This window comes from Saccostrea echinata, unplaced genomic scaffold (genome assembly GCF_033153115.1).
Source record: "Saccostrea echinata isolate AGI-Se365-2 ecotype Australia unplaced genomic scaffold, CSIRO_AGI_Sech_v1 ptg000002l, whole genome shotgun sequence".
Lineage (NCBI taxonomy): Eukaryota > Metazoa > Mollusca > Bivalvia > Ostreida > Ostreidae > Saccostrea > Saccostrea echinata.
In genome coordinates, this window is record NW_026889751.1 from 22,522,767 (window position 1) to 22,540,859 (window position 18,093).

An 18,093-nucleotide genomic window follows, 5' to 3' on the forward strand; every position below is an offset into this window, starting at 1 on the left:
AGGTTGCACTGACTAGAATTGGTTCAGGTAAGTTTCTAACGAGATTGGTTGAGATGATTTTGTTCTACTGACCAGAATTTGTTGAGGCGAGTGCTAGTTTCTACTGACTTGAATTTGTTGAGGTGAGTGCTAGTTTCTACTGACTTGAATTCGTTGAGGTGAGTACTAGATTCTACTGATCTGAGTTGGTTGAGATGAGTATAAGGTTCTACTGACTTGAATTTGTTGATGTGAGTGCTAGTTTCTACCGACTTGAATTTGTTGAGGTGAGTGCTAGTTTCTACTGACTTGAATTTGACTTTGTTGCATGTAAGTTGTGAGAGGTGAGTGTACTGACCTGAATTGGTTGAGTTTGTTTTTACTTTAAATTGTTGAAGTGAGTGTAAGGTTCTACTGACCTGAATTGGTTGAGTGTAAGTTTCGACCTGAATTTGTTGACATGAGTGTTACGATCTACTGACCTGAATTGGTTGAGTGTAAGTTTTGACTTTAATTTGTTAAGGTGAGTGTAAGGTTCTACTGACCTGAATTGGTTGAGTGTAAGCTTTGACGTGATTTGTTAACATGAGTGTAATGTTCTACTGACCTGAATTGGTTGAGGATCATTTACATGGTTACTCAGGTCCATTAAGATCTGTGGCATGAACTCGGGTACATTGTAAGGATAAGCTTCCACCAGAGCACTGAGACCCAGGACACCAGCGTGACGCTTTATTAGGGCCTCCAGAGGCATTGAGTCGGCTAACTTACGCTTCTTCACCTTGTTCTTACTAAGGACTTCAAAGTGTTCCTGTTTATATTAAGTAAAGTTGAACTGGATGTACATATGCTTTATGTTTTGCGTGATAACTTTGTTTTATTCTGAGGATTTTCAGGAGAAATTAATATACAATTCATTAACTCTAGTTAAAAGGAAAGAACGATTTCAAATGATACATGTATAAGTTCTAAGTGGTCACCTATAATAAAATTGACTGAGGACTTCACATTTTAAAATCTGAGATATCCAACAAGATAAATAGCAATTTAACATATGCAGAACAAGAAATTACCAGCATGTCTTTGTCCATGTCTAGAAATCCACAGTGTACTAATCCACTCAATGTTATGGCTGCCATTTCCCTCACCTTCAATACAAATACATTCAATTACTATTACATGTCTATTAATGCTGCACTGATGTTCAAATACCAAAGGTTTGTTGCAATTTTTTAAACAAAAAAAGCATACACAATACAATGTGCGATTTCAATTTTCAAGGAAAGTTGTTCCCGTTTGTTGATACACATAGTAAGAGTTAACATTTGAAATTCTGGATCCTATTCTCAATGATTCTATTGCTATTCTAGCGACAAATTAAGTGAAATGTTTAATTAATGTAGGATGCGTAAGTATGTGTTTCTGACCTGCTACACATTCACTTGGCTAGTAAAGATGGGATAAGTGAAATTACTGCTCTATATAAGTAAAATTCTAGATTGAGAATCATGTTCTCGTATCAATTCACAGAGCTTTTTAAAAAAAATATCTATGAGCATATCTGAGATTTTAAGAACTTACAAGAAGAGGCCCATAGGCCACAATGCTCATCTGAGACACTTTGGCCCTGTTGTTTTGCATCAGATATTTTTCCCAATATACATTATAAGTTATCCATGTTCTGCCTTCGGCCTCAGGGTGTATAAAATACAACACAGGGTAAATACCTGAACACCCTTGATTGAACCTGGACAATGAAGTTATTTCCTATGTAACCAAATAAATTCTTTGTAAACTAATCTTGTAAAAGTAAAACATTGCTAAAATGAACAAGAAGCCCATGGGCCACATCAATCACCTGAGCACATTAGCTAGGAAAAAGCATAAATCAATTCAGCATTGAAAAGTTTACATGGGAGGGGGAAAGGCGGGGTGGAATTGAATTAAACACTTTGAGGATGCTTCCATATCAATATCAGTAGTGGCTTTGCTGTTCTTGAGCAGAAGAATTTTAAAGATTTTTTCGTATATACATGTATTCCTTTGTAAAAAATTTGATCCCCAATTGTGGCCCCTCCCTTCCCCTGGGTGTTATGATTTAGTTGAATCTACACTACCTGAGGATGCTTCCATATTGATATGACTAATTATGGTACTGCTCTTTTTGAGAAGATTTTGCAAAATCTTTTCTGATATTTTCCTTTGTAAAGACTTTGATCCCCCATTGTGGCCCCTTTCTACCCCTAGGGGTAATGATTTAAACAAAGTTGAATCTACACTACCTGAGAATGCTTCCATATTAATACTAATCATGGATTTTCTGTTTTTTTAGAAGAAGATATTTAAGATTTTTTCCTATATATATGTAAAACTTCGATCCCTCATTGTGGCACCACTCTATCCTGGGGGTCATCATTTGAACAAAGTTGAATCTACACTACCTGAGGATGCTTCCATATCAATAAGACTAATCAAAGCTTTGCTGTTCTTGAGAAGATTTTTAAAGTTTTTTTCCCCAAATAATACTATGTAAAACTTCAATCCCTCATTGTGTCCCCACCCTACCCCTGGGGGTCATCATTTGAACAAATTTGAATCTACCCTATTTGAGGATGATCTAAATTTAGATTTGCACAGACATGGACCCCCATGCCAGTGCCCAGGACATGATGCTATGTGACCTGTGTGAGAGCATCAAAAACCCATAAACAGAATAGGTACCATAGTGTTGTCTACTAGTACTATATTGAAATCAGACCAAAACTGTAGAGGAGAAGTGTTTTAAAAAATTGTTTACAGACAAACAGATGTATGGATGACAGACACCTTACTATCATATAAACTCTTCTGGTCTCTAACCAGTAAGGCAAAATATCACATGAACTATATAAATTAAATATAACTGCATTTCAAAGAGCAGTTGTTGAAGGTATTTAAATCAACTTCCAGAACAGGAAGTATAAACACCTGACAGGTAGATAACACAGGTGTGTCACATGATCAGAGTACATAGAGACTGCACTTGGAGATAGATCAAGGACGGCCGCCATTACTGAAATCAGGTAAAAACAAGAGGCCCATGGGCCTTGAATTGCTCTTCTGATAAACTGTACAACCTATCACTTCTATTTGAAGCCTCGAAGTATCCTGTATATTTAGACAAACCCTTGAAATTCCAATTCACACTCTGAGAACCCAAAATGATTCTAAGCCAATTAGTACCTGAGAGTTGGTCATGGTGACCTACTTATCACTTGTCATTCTCTGAAGACCCATCAACTAAGTTTGATGATTCTAAGCCAATTAATACCTAAAATATCTTTTAAAATTATAACCATAAAATTTTATAAGTAGGTCAAAGTGACCTACTTTTCAATTGTTTTACTCCAAGGACCCAAGATGCAAAAGTTTGATGATTCTAAGCCAATTAGTACCTGTAATATTTAATTAAAGCCATAAATTTTCAAAAGTAGGTCACCGTGACCTACTTTTCAGTTGCTGTACTCCGAGGACCAAAGATACATCGACTGATAAAGTTTGATGATTCTAGCCAATAAGTACCCAAAATATTTAATTACAGCCATAAATTTTCAAAAGTAGGTCACGGTGACCTACTTTTCAGTCAACCTACTCCGAGGACCAAAGATGCATCAACTGACAAATTTTGACGACTCTAAGCCAAATAATTCCTGAAAATATTAAATACAGCCATAAAATTTCAAAAGTAGGTCACGGTGACCTACTTTTCAGTTGTTGTACTCCGAGGACCCAAGACGCATCAACTGACAAAGTTTAAAGATTCTAAGCCAATTAGTACCCAAAATATTTGACTAAAGCCATAAATTTTCATAAGTAGGTCACCGTGACCTACTTTTCAGTTGTTGTATTCCGAGGACCCATGACGCTTAAACTGACAAAGTTTTATGATTCTAAGCCAATTAGTACCCAAAATATTTTATTAAAGCCATAAATTTTCTGAAAGTATGTCATGGTGACCTACTTTTTAGTCAACCTACTCTGAAGACCCAAGATGCATCAACTGACAAAGTTTGATGATTCTAAGCCAATTAGTACCCGGAATATTTAATTAAAGCCATAAATTTTCAAAAGTAGGTCACCGTGACCTACTTTTTAGTCGACCTACTCCGAAGACCCATGAGGCATCAACTGACAAAGTTTGATGATTCTAAGCCAATTAGTACCCGGAATATTTAATTAAAGCCATAAATTTTCAAAAGTAGGTCAAGGTGACCTACTTTTTAGTCGACCTACTCTGAAGACCCAAGAGGCATCAACTGACAAAGTTTCATGATTCTAAGCCAATTAGTACCTGAAATATTTAATTATAGTCATATAAATTGAAAAGTAGGTCACGGTGACCTACTTTTCAGTTGACCTTTTTTGAGGACCCAAGATGCATCAACTTACAAAGTTTTATGATCATAGGACTTAAAATGTCCAAATTATGCCTCTAAAACGCTTTGAAATCGAATGCCTGCAAAGTTCAAAAAGTAGGTCACTGTGACCTACTTTTTAATAAATATGTTTTATGGCCCCAAGATGCATCATCTTACAAGATTTAATGATTCTAAGCCTCCCCGTATTCGAATTAATGACCTTAATTGTTTTAAAAAAGTTTAGCCATAAAATTCAAAAAGTAGGTCAAGGTGACCTACTTTTTAGTTGACGTACTTTGAGGACCCAAGATGCATCAACTGACAAAGTTTGATGATCATAGGCCTTAAATTGTTCAAAATATGCCTCTAAATCATTTTGAAAAAGAATGGCCGCAAAATTTAAAAAGTAGGTCACCGTGACCTACTTTTGAGTAAACATGATATGAGGTCCTTAGATGCACCAACTGACAAGATTTGATGGTCCTAGTCCTTATAGTAAGCAAAATATCAACATTTTAATAAAATGTAATTTTTGGTCAACTTTGAAGTGACCTTGAGACCACGCCCTTTGCCCCAGGGTAAATCCCCGTGCAAATTTTAATCTACAACATATCCTCATCCTTTTGTGTAAGTTTGGTGATAATCTGCCCAGTGGTTCTTGAGAAGAAGATTTTTTAGCAACCAGTACTTTTGTTTCTATTTTCCTAATTATCTCCCCTTGTTAAAGGGTCACAACCCCAGTTTTAGTATAAAAGGGAGCCCTTGGGCCAAGGATACCCTGTGACAAATTTGACAATAATTGGCCAAGGGGTTCTTGAGTTATGGCCCATATTCTAAAAAGTTTACGCACACCGCACATCGCACAAATGGCCATAGCATTAGCTCTTTGAGCCTTTGGCTCAGAAGAGCTAAAAAACTTTGATCTTTTTCTGAGCATAAAAAACAATTCAGAAAGTCATTGAAAATTCAGTATCACATGAAACAAAATTTCCTTCCCACAAAGATTCAATGATTCTTGTATATGTAATATGATGACTGGTCCATCTACATGTTTATTAGCAAAACTTGATTATCTACATGTATTATATGCCTAATGTCTCCAGGCAAACTGTGGTTTCTGGAGTCCATAAAAATGCATGTTGCCTTCAAACCCAATCGTTCAATGCATGATCATTTATGCTGAATTTTTATGCTTCAGTCATAAAATCTAATGATGGACCCCCAAACAAGTGCCCAGGATGTGATGCGATGTGACCTGTGTGAGACTGCTGTGGTACAGATGCACTGTGATACATGTCTTGTCAACCTGTGTAAGGCCTGTGTGGGAGAACACATCTCAACAAGTGAATCCAAAGATCACAAGGTCGTCAAATTTCAGGACAGGAAATCCACTCCCCTCTACCCTACATGTACATCTCATAACAAAGAACGATGTGAAATGTTCTGTAAACAGTGTGATATTCCTGTCTGTATCAACTGTGTTGCACTTAATCAACATTTAGGTCATGAATTATCTAAAATCTTACAACTTCTGGATGAAAAGAAGGACATGATTCTAAAACAAAGAAATGAATTAAATGATACAATTTATCCCACATATCAGGACATTGCATCTGATGTACAAAACAGAATGAGTCAGTTAGAAAAGGAATATGGAGATCTCTCAACAGCCATAACAATACATGGAGAGGACTGGCACAGAGAAATTGACAAACTTGTCAAGAAACGTAAAGCTGAAGTTAATGAGATGAAAAACACACAGTTACAAACTCTACAGAAACATCTGGGTGAAATAAACAAGACAATGTCTGAACATCAAGGATGAAATCGATTCAATTGAAATTACTATAGACACTAATGACATATCAAATCTATTTAGTGTCACATCAAATGTTCACACATACAGAAATCTTCCACACAAAATTATACCATCTTTACCCAAATTCAATCCAGAAAAAATCCAAGGAGAAGAATTCAGTAAAATGTTTGGAGCCTTATCATCAAGTTCTCTAACATCAGATAAACATGGCTACAGCATGAAGACAACACAGAAATCACCAGAAGCTGGATCCTCTCCTCCAGTCAAACATCTGCTTGATGAACCAGCGACTGTCACCACCATAGACACTCTGTATAAAGAACTTTACAATGTGGCCTGTCTGAGTGATGAAGAAATCTGGACAAGTGGATTTGACAGCACCATGAAACTCTACAGCATCAATCAGGGATCACTACTCAAGTCAATCAGAACCAAGTCAGGGATCATACCATCTAACATAGCAGTGACAAAAAGTGGAGATCTAGTTTATACTGATTACAGAGATAGAACTGTGGACATTGTGAAGAATGAGAAGATAGAGGAGGTGATCAGACTACAGAACTGGAAACCTAAAAGTGTCTGTATTACCTCCTCTGGAGACCTCCTGGTTATCATGAACAGTAATGATGACAAACAAACAAAAGTTGTCTGTTACTCTGGCTCCACAGAGAAACAAACCATTCAGTTTGATGATAAAGGTAAACCTCTCTATTCACCTAGTTCTCATTATCTAAGAGACATGTACATTACTGAGAACAAGAACCTGGATATCTGTGTGTCTGACAATGGAGCTAAAGCAGTAGTGGTGGTCAATCAGGCTGGGAAACTGAGATTCAGGTACACTGGACATACTCCTGCTCCAAATAACCAATCATTCAGTCCACGAGGAATCACCACAGACAGTCAGAGTCACATCCTTATATCTGATTATAACAATGACTGTGTCCACATCATAGACCAGGATGGACAGTTCCTCCGTTACATAGACTGTGGAGTGTGTTATCCCCGGGGACTGTGTACAGACACATATGACAATCTGTTTGTTGCTCAATTGTTAAACAAAGAAGTGAAGAAAATCAAATATCTGAAGTGAAATCTTTGACTGTTATTACAGTAAAATTATTTATCTTATAAAATTTATAATAATTCACTCTAAGATAATGATAACTGTTTCCCCTCAAAGAAACATGTAAACAAGGGCACCACAAAGTGGAGCATCCCCTCGAAAAGAGTATATCATTCTATAAATCAAGGCAGCATTTCATTGACTTTGATCCTAATGCAAACTGCGTCATTTCCGTTTTACACAAAGGACATACTAACCCACTCACACACACACAAGCACATTACTACATCCCTTTCAACTCCATTGCAAGGGGATAATAAGTATAAAACAGCACAGAGATCGATCACTATAATGTTCATAAGGAGAAATCTACATCAAAATTTTATTTAATGGATCTTATTTCTTTTGAAGTATGGTTTCAGCATGGAAAGATTTATATTATCTCTTACTTATTCTAATATTTTGAGTTTTATCCTATTTTTCCACAGAAAATAAAAAAATTGTTCTATTTGCAAATAAGATGCTTTACAGTTAAAAATTTGTTGTTAATTTATGTATTACATTAATATCAAATAAAACATGCCAAGAGGAAAACACTTGATCATCATAGTTGAGATGTAGTATAAAGTTCTTCACTTTGTTTTTGTATATATCCTACCTCTACGTGTCATGGCAGATTAGATGCATACAGCTCCCCCCTCCCCTCCCCTGGTTTGTTTCTGTGTATAACCTACCTCTACTTGGTCATCACAGATGAGATGTAGTATAAAGTTCTGAACCCCCCCCCCCCCCCCCCCCCCCCCCCCGCCGTTTGTTTTTGTATATAACCTACCTCTACTTGGTCATCACAGATGAGATGCAGTATAAAGTTCTGGATTTCCTTTTTGTACTTTGACTGGATCATAGTAAATAGGTTACAGAACACCATAACCTGGATGTAGCCAAGAATTGCCACACGGGAATGCCATGACTTCAGTCCCATCACCTACAGAAATTAAAAAAAAATTTTTAGGAATAAAGCTTCCATCATTCTTATCAATTTGGCACTTAAGGTCCTTGCAACTTTATCATAATCTTCAAACTCTTCTCCATTCAACAATATGTCTTCTTATCATGGTGAGAGCCTGACTACTTTAACAATAGTTTTGCATTGAAGGAACTTAAAATATGGATTCTACATTTTTTGTATCTGAAAGTTTCTTTAATTGTAGATGTACTGTTTTAGACCTGTGTCTGTTGAACTCACCTCTCTGATAGTCTCCAGACACACAGTAACATTGTTCTCCTGAATCAGAGCCTGAGAGAAGCAGGCCAAGGCCATAGAACAGTCAGTCTTCAGCTCCTCATCCTTAGTCTCGCTCTCTAATGTACAAATCTGAGGGAAAATTCAATTATACAGAATCTCAACATCAAAGTGTCTATTACAGATGTAACTAGAGGTTCTGTGAACTAGGTCACAAATGATCCCCCCCCCCTAAGAAAATATTATTTTTTTGTTGTATTGCATGCAGAGATATATTGGGGTATAGTAATGAACTTATAAAATTTTGGGCAGGCATATAACTATAGGTCAAGATCATGACACACCCTCAAGTCATAAGCAAACTTTGTGTGAAGTGGAAAATCCCAACATCCCAACATTATTCTCCATAAGAAAGATATGGACCAGACATGAATTATGAACTTTTTCTGTCAGTGACCTTGAACTTGCACAAATGACCTTGGGTCAAGGTCATGACACATTCTCAGGGCATAAGCAATCTTTGTGCAAAAGGAACTCACCAAGTTTATCCATAAGAAAGATATGAATCGGACACGAATTATGCATTTTTTCTTTCAGTGACCTTGAAATGTTTTTCAGTATATTTTTCGTCACTCTGGTTAAACAGTTGAAAATATTTACCAATTTAACAAAAAGATAGACTTGCACATTCAGCATTCCTCACAATAATACTTACAACTGGAAGAAAAAGGAAAAGCTCTGGTGTAGTTGAGGTAAACATTCTACCTAGACCGTCAGATATCCACTTCAGCACTACAATAAGAAAGGGATAAATTATTAGAATTAATTGATTTCTTTGTCATTGTTGAATTATTTTCTGTCGTGTGTGAGCCTCCTCACCTGTTTTACACAGCCTTATTGTTGTCTTCCTCTCTTCACCCTCATCATCCTCCACTTCCATTTTCTCTGAGGAGGAAGACATCTCTCTGTGGTTCTCCTCATCTGTTAAAATTCAAATACATCGTAAAGACTTTTAACACCTCCTTGCAATAGCTCAGATAAGAAAAAATAATCAAAACAATATTAATGCAATATATGATTTCAGTTTTTCAATCCTTTACATCTTTTACAAGCCAAGGTTTTCCTCCAATCTTAATGGAGTTAGAACCTACCCTTTGAGCTGCCATTATTCCCATTGTCTGATAGCACCAGGTCTTTGAGCGGTTCCAGCCGTGGAATAACCTTTTGGACAAAGTCCACTCTATGTGGAGATTTGGTGGAGGAACCCGCCGTGATGCTGTAGTCATACAGCATAATGTTGGACAGCAGGCTGAAACAGAGGATTTATTGATGGTATTTTCCAAAAGAATTTTAAGGTTCATATATCTTCTTTTCATTAATACAAAATTTTGCTTAATTTTTCGACAAAAAATCTAAATTATAGTCCAAATGCAAACCTTTTGCAGGGCAAAAAAAAATAGAAATGGCCTCTTAACTTCACATTGTTATGAAGGAATTATAGTCATTTCTATCAGAAAGAGTTATCTCTCTTATCAGCGGTCATTGAACCTTAATTGTTCCATCAAAAATCTCACAAAACAAAGAAGAGAAATTAAAAAACATCAACAGTTTTTGTACTACTCTGTACCTCTGTCCAAATTTCTACATCAGATACAGGTTCTTACCTCCCAATTCTGTCCCTGACATTCTTGTACCTGTGGGAGAGGTACGGTGTCAGGAATTCTAACAGACGATGGAGGATTTCTGGAACTCTCCATTCCTGTTGTACTAAAGCATTCTGCACAGCAAAAAGACGGCTACAAAATATAAAAGTAATCTGTCAGTTCTAGAATGTCATCTGAAATGTTTGTGAAAACTGTATGGACATTTTATCACTCATCAACTCTCCAACTCTCTCTTGTGTAAAATTAACTGTAATATTCTAACAAGATTTCCTATTGGGAATTTTCTATACTACAGTAAAACTCCTGTATAAGGAACTTTGGATATAAGGAACTCTCAGTGATAAGAAAGTTATATCTTTTCCCCATCAGTCATAAAACTTTTTTGTATGTATAGGGAACTAAAAATTCATGTCCACAAGGACTTCCTTATAACAAGTTTTAGTTCACTGTCATTTTTACCTGGAGTCCTCAAAAGAGGATGATCCCTCCCTGATTGGTTTATCCATTAGCATCTCGAAGAATCGATACAGTCTTCTGGGATCACGACTCTCAGACACGACCGTGAAGAACGTGCCCCAGTCCTTCAGAGTCTCACTGGTAATGTTATCTAAAGAGGTTCTCAAAATGGGGATTACCCAGTCCCAAAGGGCATTCACCTGTGAGAAACATTCAAGATGAAAGAGAAATTTGATATACAAAATCAATTAAGTACTTATATGTAAGTTTTGGCTTTAGCTCATAAACCTTATCTTCTGGAGTTAACTTCGTTCAAACATTTACACGTGCAGTTAAACTTTGGTATCTTGGATATCTACATCTCCAATAACATGGATACATGTATGTCAGCATAATTTAAATGTCCCAACCATTTTTTTAATGTATTTCAACATCAATATCTTGATTTTATGGATTATCTTGGATTTTTTTTCCCCCAAACCCATTGAGTTTGAGATAACAAAGTGTTACTGTCCTCTAGTGAATATTCAAATCCTCCCAAACACTCTGATATTTTGCTCCAAATATTCATTATACAAATGGGTAATACTTTAAATGAAATCTCAATGTTCTACCTTCTCATAAGGCCAGTGTTTGGAGCCACGTATGACCCCCGCTAAGATCTCCATGCCACACCTCTGTTTACTCTCGTGGTGTTCGTGGCTCCTGTCCGACAGCAGCTCCACAATGTGGGATCTGAAGTGGGGGAGGAACGTGTCACCATAATTCCTAAACAGACCCTGAAACAGTAAAGAAAACAAAAACAATTTAAAGGATAAAAAGAATTTTTTGAAATGAAATTCAATAAAACAGCCATCTTCAGAAGCCTGCAAAGATGTAATACAGCATGTCCACACTTCTTAATTAACATTTCATTATTTTCTTCTTTATTGTGTGGTATATGTACATGTATGTGATTAATGGATGGAACTTTTCACCTTTTAAGGTGAAATATCCCTCTGCTCCAAATTTTTTTTTTAAAATTCCCAACATTGATTTTCAACAACAACAGCATTACATTCAAATGGAAAATAAGTTGAAGTATGAAGCACTGCTTACTTTTTCAGATATGAATATTATGTCTAATCATGATATGAAAAAAATTCAATATGGTGAATAGAAAGATCAATAATTTTTTATCTCACCATAAAATTAAAAATATGAGGTATATATGAAAATAACATTTACTATCATACCTATCTAATTCACATTAGAGAACATAATGAAGCGTTGCTTTTTAACTCAGAATATCACATTGTTTTCCGTGCTTGTAGAATAAAAATGCATTCATCTACAGGAGTTAACGTAATTCAAAATATTTTTTTAGTAAAAAAAAAAAATTCATTGATTATAAAAATTCTGCATCTGAAATTTCTGTAACAATTAAAAGAATTTTATGTTAAAAGATAGAAATATCTCAATTCTAACAATTTAATGGAACTGAGTATAAATGTTTTAGGTAAACTATTACAGACCCTGAAACGTGCTACTACCCCAAAAAAGCGTGTGACTTTCGTGCGCTTTTCGTTTCGTGCAAACCGTGTAGCGTTTCGTGTAAACCGTGCAGCGTTTCGTGCAAACCGTGTAGCGTTTCGTGTAAACCATGCAGCGTTTCGTGTAAGCTCCAAAGCGTTTCGTGCAAACCGTGTAGCGAGCGTGCGAGAAGCGTGCGACTTTCGTGTAAGAACCGTGTGAGAAACGTGCGACTTTCGTGCAAGAATCGTGTGAGAAACGTGTAGGATTCATTCGGAAGTCATTTTATTTTATTTTATTTTAAATATGGCTATTGATGGATTAACATGTCATTCTGTGTTGTTTGTAACTAATATTATTCGGATATATCATACCGGTGGTATTTTAAGAAAAAAAAATACGGAAACAACAAAATTAAATTACTCGGTAATGTATTACATAATTGTTTTTTTTTTTCTTTTTTTATTTAAATAAAGATGGAAAGAAAATGTGTTAAAAGTAATTAATTATATGCACATCAATGTTAATGCATTTGATTCAATACTGGTCTTGTCCTTTTCATTTATTTATTAGAATCTCTTCATCATTTTATAATTATGGCATATAGAGATTACAAGAACATATGGATGATTAATACAAAATAATAGATAGATAAGGCAGGCGTGAAAAATAAAACACAAAATTTAGTGCGTTGGTATAAATGTGGAGTATGGGAATTCTAGGCCGGGGAACACAATTAATTTTTTTTTTCTTTATAAAAGAACAAAATTTTCTTATATTACAAGATTGTGATACAAATAATTTTGAAACAATGAGTCATTTATAGTCTTTTTATGCATAACATTGGTTGATTTATAATTGTCATATAAAGGAATCATAATTCACATGCATCGGCAAATATAGGGTTAAATATTTCCGGGGTGGGGGTGTTCAACGAAAACACAAACTTAGAGTTTTTGTTAACATGTTTTTATGAATAATTTACTTTTTGAAGATGCCCGATGCACCTCTTAAAAGTATTTTGGAATCTTCTTTACACTTCCAACACTCTTCTTACGACTGTGATCAAGGTTATTTACAACAGCGGTCACGGGCTCCGCGTGCTGGGAACTGAAAACGTGTTCTGCTACATATATTAGCTCTTGTCAATCATGGCTAAGATGAAAACCGACATTAATTCATGAATTAAATTGTTTCATTAGTATTTAATTGGTACAAATAAATACCCGGGGATTTTATTTCTTAAATTTAACTGATTCTCTGTACACAGTGAATTAATTTGCCAGTGTATTCGTGAATAAAAAAATTATAAAGAAATAAATCCTGAATAATTATGCATTAGTTGTTTTATTAATCACGCAGTTCTAGAGCATAATTATTTAGTTTTTGGTCATTGGACATGTATACATGTATATTGAATGTATCGTTAAGAGCCGCGACTATTGATTACATTTTTTTTTTTTTTTTTTTTTTGGCTAGACGGGGTTTGAAATCGAGGATTTTACAAGGTGGTGGATATATTGTTTTTATTTGATAAACACAATGCATCAAAAGAGAACTAAAGAATTACAGTACCTATCCCCCGGCTTCTCTACCATATAAAATTTTATGATAAATTAAAGTTCAACTCTGTAATGAAACAATATATTTACCATTCTGAATAAAGTGCATTTAATGAGTTACATATATCGGGTGCCGCTGGAGATATGGATATCTTTTTTTTTTAGAACGAGCATTTGTTTCTATAATAATTTTTTTCCAATGGTATACTTACTGAAACAAGTGCCTGTTATATTTAGCCAGGAACAGAAGTAAGATCCCGGTAATCTACCCCCCTCCCCTTTTCACGCACAATGTTCATGTTTGATGCAGTGTACTTATTACCTTTGCAACTTATAAGCAGAACCTAATTTAATCAAATAAAATTATTTATTTACTAAATTAAATAATGAATAAATCAATAATTAAAAAAAAAAGAAAGGAAAAGAAAATCAATCCGTTTACAGAAATCATACACAATTTAATCATTTTTTTTTTTCAAATCAATAACTGAGTTTATTTGTCAGTAATAAAAATGACTTTTTAATATCAAACTATAACTGTAAAAACATTGAATGCTGTAAAGGATTATGAATTACAAATATTTTTTTTTTTCAGTGCGTAATTTAGATTCTAATAAAAAAGGTTTGAACATAGACGATGATAGGCATTTCACCGGACGGGTCACAGACTCAATGACAACTATTAATTAATTACATCTGAACATTGAGTATTTTATCTGTTAATATAGTACTGGTGTAGCGAGGTTTAATCTTAATCAGAATGATTGCAATTCTTAACTAATCTTTGATTAGTCCGTAATAATTTAAATAAAGTCCGAGAGATTCCGAATAGAAAATCCAGATCGAGGCTAAAGCGTGGGAGAATCGTGTACAAAGCGTGTGAGAAACGTGTACAAACGTTTCGTGCAGGCTTTCGTGTAAACCGTGCAGCCTTTCGTGCAAAGCGTTTCGTGTAAACCGTGTAGCGTTTCGTGCAAACCGTGTAGCGTTTCGTGTAAACCGTGCAGCGTTTCGTGCAAACCGTGTAGCGAGCGTGTACCGTTCGTGCAGCGAGCGTGTGGGGTAGTAGCACGTTTCAGGGTCTGTATAAGTAATTAATAAAAATATAGAAAATAGAAATAATATTTGTAACATAGCTCAGCCTTTAATGGGTGGACTATATACTGGTCCTCATTATTAAACTCTGTTAAGACAACTCATTAAATTCCTTGGATTAATTTCCTTGGAAAGTTATCTCTCTTATCAGAGGGATATTACACCTTAAAAACACAAAAAAAATCCCAAAAAAGAATTTGTCAATTAAAGTGCAAGACCTACCTTGAATAAGGTTAGATGTTTATTCCTGAATTTATCTCTTCCTTTATGCTCCTCTAAACTAAGCACTTCTATAAACTTTTTCACAAACTCAGAGTCACTCAATTTCACATAAATAGGTTTTTCTATATCTAATAGTTCTGATTCTACACGATCTAATTTTGGCTGCTCCGAATACTGGGCGTAAATTTTCATTTCTCTGCAACAGATTTAAAGTAAACAGACATAATTCATTTCATTTAATTAATATTCAATAGTCAAAATCATATTAACAGTGTTACTACAGTTAGGTCTTTGGACTAAAAAAAATAAATAAAATAAATATGAATTGATAGAAACCCAAGCTTGATTAAGTTATGTGGAAATATATTTGGACTGAGACTGGAATATGGTGTAATTAACCTTGGAATTCAAAAGAGAAATAATTTAATGATCATGATCAATTAATTATTATCAACAGAGTTAAAAATTAAAATCATACTTTGGCCAGCAGTAGTATCCCCAGTGAGTTTTGTCCACGAATTCCATGGCCTCCCATTTCTCCTGATTGTCCGGAAGCCGGCTGGAGTCGTACATGATCCAATCATTATCCGGACGATTCCCAGGGAGGAAGGTCCCAGCGGGAGGGGGTGGGGCACTCCTGTAGGGGTCCACCACCACCTTCTTGTGTTTTCTTTTCTGTTGCTTCAGAATGGCTGATACCGAGGCCGTTGACAGCTGAAGATAAAATAAAAACCATAACATGTAGGAGAAACTTCTGATGTAGTCTTAAAGGGAGAGAATTCAGCCAATGATCTTGTTTATGAATTTCTCTGTCTTTCCTATGTACACATTTTTTCATTAGATCCAATACTTGATAATTTTGTGGCCCTTACCCATGAATATACAACCTCAACAAATATTGATCGTAGGATTTATCTTTCATGAAGAAATATTACCTATGGAATTATGACAACAAAATCTTATCTTGTTACTTCTTGAAAATTAACTCTCACACAAATCAAAAGAATTCAACAAAATATTTCTGCATGCATATCAATGTACCTTTCTGATGTATAAGGAGTCATGTATGAGGTTGGACACAAAAAGCTCCACAGCTACAGGAGGTGTGGGTACATCATGTCGCAGTAAGAGTGTTAACAGTTCTACAGCGTACTGACTGAACTTCCACATCCTGATGTCATAGAAATTGGAAAATAACAGATTAAGTTAAATACTGTATTGGCTGATGTTAATCCCCCCCCCCCAGCACAAAATGAAAAAGTAAAAATACATTGTTGTAATTTTTAAACAAAGATATAAAACACTGAACTTTAAAAATCTCTATTTACATGTACATGTGTTAAGAAATTCTTTAAATAAACCCAAAAGATTAAATCAAACATATATACTTACAATGTTCCACCTTTCACTAATGCTACAAGGTCTTCTACAATTTTTACATACATCCTGTAAGAAAAATTTCTCGTTATAAAATTAAATTCTTCAAATCAATTATGTAACATTTTGTAAGAGGGCCACATGATTAAGACAAACCTGCTGTTGGCCTCATTGGACTCCTTCTGGAACTCCTCTCCCCGCAGGTCGGCTCCCTCAGTCAGTGTGTTGGGGTTTGATACAGGAACACCAGAGGACAGTAACTTCTGGGCTGCATCCAAACAGCTGGAGGTTACCTTTAGAAATAAATAAAAAGCATTAGGTATAAACTGCAATCCTGCTACTGTAGATTCCTTATTTTTCGTGAGTACTTATTATCGCAAAATGGCTCTTTAACGTCAAATCGCGAGAATAATAATTCGCGAATGGACGGTTGACCAAGAGATTTTACATGGATTTCAGCACCAAAAAAATAAAAGGGAGTAATTTTATTTCGCGAGTGGTGCTTCTCGCGGTTTTACGCAATAATTAATTCCTCGCGTATAATTAGGAATCTACAGTATTTATAAACAGGAAAATTATACAGACAAGAAAATGTGGGGACATCCTCATATCATAAATTTTACAAGGACATGTGCATGTTACTGATTGTGTAAAAATACATGGATACTCTGCAGTAACGAAAAGAAAAATCAGAAAATACAAGAGGCCCAAGGGCCTTAACGGTCACCTGAGTATAATACAACAATTTAGAAGTTGAATACACTGATAGATGAAGCTTTGTTGCCCTAAAGCAAGAGAAGTAGGAAGATCAGGATCAACAAAATAATTAGTCTAGTATTCAGTATCAACTCATAAATTAAGTTCTAACCTGTCCCCCACTTAACACTATCACCATGCAGACTATTAACAAACTATTAGTGCTTCTGTACTCTTTTTAAACCCATATTAAGACCTCTAGCATTGACCTCTCTTATGGTCTTTGAAGACCTTTTAATAAGATAAGTTATTTTTGTCTCATTTTTATTTATCTATTACTTACAGGTCTACCTGATTATTAAAACTAAGAAAATACTTTTTGAATTATATGATAAACATTCTTGCATAATTATCTTATTCTATTAACCTTTCAAATACATTATTTACAGTGATTAATTATTAAAGGTGAACGGAAAAGGGGAATAACTTCTCTCAGTAGAATACAAATTAATAGAGCCCTGCCCAGGACTAGAATGCTTAGACAAATGGTCCAGATGTTCAAAAATCTCGTAGAAATACGCTTACTTATATCATTTAAACTTTTACTCAGTTTTCTTCCGATATGCCCAGAAGCAGAGAAGAATTTCACAGGTACAATGCATTTTCACTACAGATTCAACAAAGCCTTACCCTAACACCAGAACCCAAGACCAAGGGTCAAGAAATTCAAAAGCCCCCCCCCCCCCATTATGCCAGAACCCCTGACCCTAGGACCACAAGATTTAAAAATTCTGTTCGAAGCTCCCATTTTCATCATAGCTAAGCAATTTATTTATCAGCTCAACACTAAGGAGCAGACAGGATTAATTACTGATTAATTAATAGAATTAATGCTTTCTCACTATATAATCAATAGAGCCCCCCCCCTTTCCTCAAGAACCCCAAAAACTAAGGCCATATATTTAAAAATTTTGGAAGAGGCATCTTTGCCTATCATAATCTTGC

General features: G+C 35.3%; 2 protein-coding genes across 2 annotated transcripts in view; one reads left to right on the plus strand and one right to left on the minus strand.

Moving 5' to 3' along the window:
* Nucleotides 1–18,093, minus strand: part of LOC133174707 (proteasome activator complex subunit 4A-like) — a 42,197-nt gene that overhangs the window by 1,431 nt on the left and 22,673 nt on the right. The window contains exons 29-43 of the mRNA XM_061309791.1: nt 16,549–16,685; nt 16,408–16,461; nt 16,057–16,186; nt 15,494–15,729; nt 15,016–15,211; nt 11,239–11,403; nt 10,628–10,824; nt 10,169–10,300; nt 9,656–9,813; nt 9,384–9,485; nt 9,220–9,296; nt 8,508–8,636; nt 8,094–8,246; nt 1,053–1,127; nt 587–790 (exon numbers count right to left, since the gene is read on the minus strand). Coding sequence (XP_061165775.1) covers nt 587–790; nt 1,053–1,127; nt 8,094–8,246; nt 8,508–8,636; nt 9,220–9,296; nt 9,384–9,485; nt 9,656–9,813; nt 10,169–10,300; nt 10,628–10,824; nt 11,239–11,403; nt 15,016–15,211; nt 15,494–15,729; nt 16,057–16,186; nt 16,408–16,461; nt 16,549–16,685 — 2,145 coding nt within the window. The remainder of the gene's footprint in view (nt 1–586; nt 791–1,052; nt 1,128–8,093; nt 8,247–8,507; nt 8,637–9,219; nt 9,297–9,383; nt 9,486–9,655; nt 9,814–10,168; nt 10,301–10,627; nt 10,825–11,238; nt 11,404–15,015; nt 15,212–15,493; nt 15,730–16,056; nt 16,187–16,407; nt 16,462–16,548; nt 16,686–18,093) is intronic.
* Nucleotides 2,951–7,413, plus strand: LOC133174965 (tripartite motif-containing protein 2-like). The gene is made up of 2 exons (XM_061310060.1): nt 2,951–3,041; nt 5,575–7,413. Exon 2 carries the CDS (start codon nt 6,359–6,361, stop codon nt 7,286–7,288), a length of 930 nt encoding a protein of 309 aa, XP_061166044.1. The 5' UTR covers nt 2,951–3,041; nt 5,575–6,358; the 3' UTR covers nt 7,289–7,413.